This window comes from Scylla paramamosain, chromosome 13 (genome assembly GCF_035594125.1).
Source record: "Scylla paramamosain isolate STU-SP2022 chromosome 13, ASM3559412v1, whole genome shotgun sequence".
Lineage (NCBI taxonomy): Eukaryota > Metazoa > Arthropoda > Malacostraca > Decapoda > Portunidae > Scylla > Scylla paramamosain.
The window spans coordinates 18,227,450-18,232,196 of NC_087163.1; the positions used below are offsets into that span (position 1 = coordinate 18,227,450).

General features: G+C 52.5%; 2 protein-coding genes across 2 annotated transcripts; both read right to left on the minus strand.

The window, feature by feature from the left end:
* Positions 1-303: 303 nt before the first annotated feature.
* Positions 304-2,768, minus strand: LOC135106214 (uncharacterized). Its single transcript, XM_064014986.1, has 5 exons — positions 2,425-2,768; positions 1,773-2,217; positions 1,505-1,686; positions 751-1,369; positions 304-528 (listed from the first exon to the last, which is right to left on the minus strand). Exons 1-5 carry the CDS (start codon positions 2,766-2,768, stop codon positions 304-306), a joined length of 1,815 nt encoding a protein of 604 aa, XP_063871056.1.
* A 93-nt stretch (positions 2,769-2,861) lies between these two features.
* On the minus strand, positions 2,862-4,224 carry LOC135106215 (uncharacterized). The gene is made up of 3 exons (XM_064014987.1): positions 4,068-4,224; positions 3,465-3,706; positions 2,862-3,308 (listed from the first exon to the last, which is right to left on the minus strand). Exons 1-3 carry the CDS (start codon positions 4,222-4,224, stop codon positions 2,862-2,864), a joined length of 846 nt encoding a protein of 281 aa, XP_063871057.1.
* Positions 4,225-4,747: the final 523 nt, after the last annotated feature.

Consider the following 4,747-nt stretch of genomic DNA (forward strand, 5'->3'; position numbering starts at 1 on the left):
CTCTGTCTTTGCTTCTACACAACTCACCGTTCCCTGACATGCCCGCCCAACCCGCAAGATATAAACAGCGAAAACAAAGATTTCCTTGCCCTCGTAACAGTACCTCTCCCTGCAAAAAGGGTTGGACGTCATCCCATGACACAGTATAAATAAATACAAAAGTAACAAAAATTGAACTCTTTACATGGTACAAAAGCAAATGACTAAACAAAATGTTTTCTTCTCATTACAACTCTTCCTTAGAGGACATCACATAGTCCTCAAACCTCTGAGACCTCTTAACTCTCCCTCTTGGGCGTGACATTAGGATGGGGAGCGACAGTACAGATTGCTCCTCTGCCCCAGCTGCGTCTGTCTCCTCATCTCGTCTTTCTCATCATCGCCTCCAGTACCAGCTGCAGCATCCTCTTCATCTTCCTGCAGTTCTTCATGACTAGACTCCTCTTCGTCTTCGTCGTCACCATCACCAGAGCCCCACATATACTGTTCTGGTCCGTAGTATCTCCACAGAAGGTCGATGTGCACAATCTTGGGTTGACAACGACTTTCTCTGGTAATTCTGTAAGTCACCTCGGAGATTGGCGCCACCACTGTATAAGGACCTTCCCAGGGGCTTTAGCTTGGGTGAGAGAGTCCTCTTTCTCCGGGATTGTGTAGCCACACCAAGTCACCCTCAGCGAAGCCTACGGACTTGGTGCCTTTTCATAGACTCCCGGCAAACTTCAGGTTGTGCCTCATTTAGTGATGTACCTCGGCCAGACGCTCCTGCAGAGCAGCATAGTCTGTGCTCACTGTAGGTAGCTCCTCATCTGGCAGGCGACCTGTGATCAGATCTACCAGCAGGCGAATCTCTTGGAACAGCATCAGATTGGCTGGCTTGTACCCTGTGGCTTCATGCTCAGCAGAACGGTAGGCCATGAGCAACTTCTGGTCCCACTCGGTCTGTCCTTCACCACAGTACTTGGCCAGCTCCTGTGTCGGCATCCAGTTGAACTTCTCTACCATGTATTCTGATTGGGGCTGCAAGTTTGTTGTCCTCATCTTCCTTAACCCCAGCAGTTGACAGCACTCCTGGAACACAGCTGACTCAAACTCACGTCCTTGATCAGAGTAAAGATCACCCGGCACACCAAACTGTGTGAAAAACTTCTCCACCAGGACTCCAGCAACATTTGTGGCTTCATAATTAGGCAGCACGTAGGCTTCAGGCCACTTTGTAAAGTAACCCATGGCCACACAGATGTAACGGTTCCCTGCTGTAGTGGCAGTGGTCCAGCTATGTCCACTGCAATATGCTCCATGGGCGCCCCAACCTGGTACAGCTGCATGGTGGGAGGCCCATGTCTTGCATCTGGGGCCTTTCTTGGTGCTGCAGGTATCACAAGCCAAGCACCACTCTTCTACATCACGTGGCAGTCCCACCCAGTAGAAACACTGCTGTTATTGACTCAGCGTTTTCTTCAATCTCAAGTGGCCACTCGTGACTCCTTCATGTGCTTCCCACAACACTCTTGCCCTTAACTTCTTAGAAACCACCGTCAGCCAGAAGAGTATACAGCCATCGGCTGTCATCCACTTCTTCAGAAGCACTTCTCCACCATGCCGCGGACTCTCCCACTGAGCCCAGTAGTGCTTGGTAGCTGGACTTAACGCTGTAACCTCCTCCCAGGCTGGCTTGTTGGTGTCCTGCCCATTAACTTGAAGATGGGGCCAATGTCTGGGTCTTCGCTCTGAGCCTCCTCCAGATACTAATAGCTGCCTGTCGCATCTACCTGCACCACAGTCAGGTGACACTTCTCTACACGTTCTTCCTTAGGGCTACAGTGCTGACAGTCAGGCTTACAGGGTCGATGGCTAAGACTGTCTGCATTGCTGTGCACCCTGCCAGGTCGGTGCTCCATTCTGTAGTTGTGTTGCTTCAGCTTTCCACTCCATCTTGCTAGCTGCCCTTCAGGATTTTTCAATATCTTGAGCCAGCTCAACGCTGCATGGTCAGTTCTCACCGTGAACTGAGCGCCATACAGGTACGGGTGGAAGTTGTCTAGACTCTTCACCACAGCTAACAACTTCCTGGTGACGCAGTAGTTTCTCTCTGGTGGATTGAACTGGCTGTAATATGCCACCACATGCTCTCCCATCCTTCTCATGGCAGAGCATTGCTCCAATTCCCTCAGCTCTTGTATTACAATCCAGGATGTATGGCAACCTGGAGTCTGGCTAGGGCAACATGGGTGCATCTACTAGAGCTCTTTTTAGCTGCTCTTTATCCCACCGGAACAGCATGCCTTTCCTAGTCAGCCAATTCAGAGGTGCTACAACAGTGGCAAAGTCCTTCACAAATCTCCTGTAGTAGGAGCAGAATCCCAAGAAACTCTGCACCTCCTTCGCATTTGTCGGAACAGGCCACTCCTTCACTGCAGCCACCTTCTGAGGTTCAGCTCCACTCCATCTTGACCTACGATGTGTCCGAGGAATGGTACCTCCCTCTGGAACAGAAGGCACTTCTTAGGACTGAGCTTGAGGTTTGCTGCCCCAAACCGGCGAAAGACTTCCTCCAGCCTTCCTATCTCTTGCTCAAAGGTATGGCCGAAGACCACACCATCATTGAGGTAGACGAGTGCAGTCTCCCTACGCAGTCCTTCCAGCACTCGTTCCATGAAATGCTCAAATGTGGCAAGCGCATTGCAGAGGCCAAAACTCATAACACGGAACTGCCAGAGGCCTCTACCAAACGTAAAGGCTGTTTTCTCCTTGTCCTGTTCAGCCATCTCGACTTGGTGGTAACCAGGCTTCAGGTCCAGCGTGGAAAATTACTTCACTTCTGCAAGTGCATCCAGGTTGTCATCGACACGAAGTAAAGGTTATGAGTCCTTCACCATCACCTCATTCAGGGCCCTGTAGTTCACAGAGCACCTTGTCATGCCATCCTTCTTCTTTACTAGGACTACTGCTGACAACCAAGGGCTGCTTGACTTTTCCACCAGTCGCTGGTTGATAAGCTCACCCACTGCCTTTTCCATTTCCTGACGTCGAACAGGGGCAACTCTCCTGGGTGGTTGCCAATGTTGATGTGATGCCTGACCAGATTCGTGCGCCCAGAAGACATCAGTGTACTTCTGCAGCAACTTTCCCACTTGAACTGCCTGCTCCTTGTCTAAGCACACTATACTCCTGTTCCACAGGTCCTCCAGGTGTGCTGACAAGCCATGGATAACTGCTATCTCCTTAAGGCCTGAACCTTGCGCCTTATGTGCCAGCTCCACAGTCTCGCAACTCTCCACTCCAGCTCTAGCTGGTATCTGCCACTCCTCATCGTCCAGATTAGTGACCGGCACACGTACTTACTCATCATCAGGCTGCACCAGTGTCTTCCTGACCAGCAGTCCACTCTGCAATTGGGAGAGGGGTGAGGACTCCACCAAACAGATTTAATTTTCTATATCATGACTCAATCTGTAACTCACCCAAGTCTCCATCCTCGGTGGCACACTGGTAGTCTTGGCAGCTACCACCTGGGCGCTGGCGTTCGCCTTCAGCAGCAGCACCTCCTTCCCCTGGACCTCCATGTGCATCTTTCCAAAGTCCAGACAGGCACAGTTCTCCAGAAGGTAGTCCAGACCCAGCAGGCACAGGTCATCAGTATTTGCCACATACACAGACAGCTCTTGCTCCACTGGACCAACCTGTAAACTGGCCTCCACTGATCCTCATAGTGTCATGCAGTGTCCAGTAACATGACACAGTTGCTACGCCGCCACAGGAAGGCTCCTCGTCGATGTCACGTCTGGCCTCACAAACGTTCTCTCTTATGCTGTATCCACAGTGAGCCGGTACGCCTTCCTGTTGACCGCACCCTCCACCTGCATGCTGTGGGCGGCAGCCTGATGACATCTTAATTACCAGGAGACAGGCCTGCATGGCATCAGCTGGTTGCAGCCCCCCTTTCCCTGGCCAGCTACTGTTTCCCGCATCCACTGTCACTTTATCCCCCCTGCACTTTATCAGGACAAGAATGGGAGAAGTGGCCTAGCTTGCCACATTCCCAGTAACAGAGCTGGTGCACATACTGCCCTCCTTGCTCTCCAGGTTGGGACTGTGGGGAGGTGGGCGTCTCTGGGCAGTCTTGCTGCTTGTGACCCGTTTCGGTGCACGACCAGCACTGTCTGCAGAACTGCCTTGCACAGGTCTTCTTGGGTCTGCTTTTAATTTGACTGCGCCTAGCATGCAGCCCCAGCTTTATGTCCCCCCCCCCGGCCTGTCAGAGCTAGTCTTGATGAATAACTCAAACTCCAGGACGCGTGCCAAGGCCTCCTGCAGGTCACCCACGTAGATCTTCAGCTGCATGGGGGTTCTCCAGTGCGTCCACGAACTGATCCCTCAGCAGCACTACCGTCAGCTCCTTGGAAGCCCCTGGATACACCTTACTCACCAGATGCTCAAATTCCTGAGCTAGCTGCTGCAGAGTCTCTCCCCAAGCTCTGACTCTGGCCCAGAACCGAGCCCGGAACACTTCAGCTTGGTGGTGGTGGCCGTACCGCCTCTTCAGCACGCTCAGCAAGCTGGGGTAGAAGATTCGCTGAGCGGTGTCCAGCTGACTCAGCACCTCTATGGCTGGTCCCTTCAGGCTTGAAGCCAGCTGCACGGCCTTCTTCTGCTCGTCCCAACCCTGAGCTTGGGCCAGCATCTCGAAGTGGGCGAGGTAAGCCTCCAGCGACACTCGTCTAGCAACTCCTGAGGCTTACTGTGC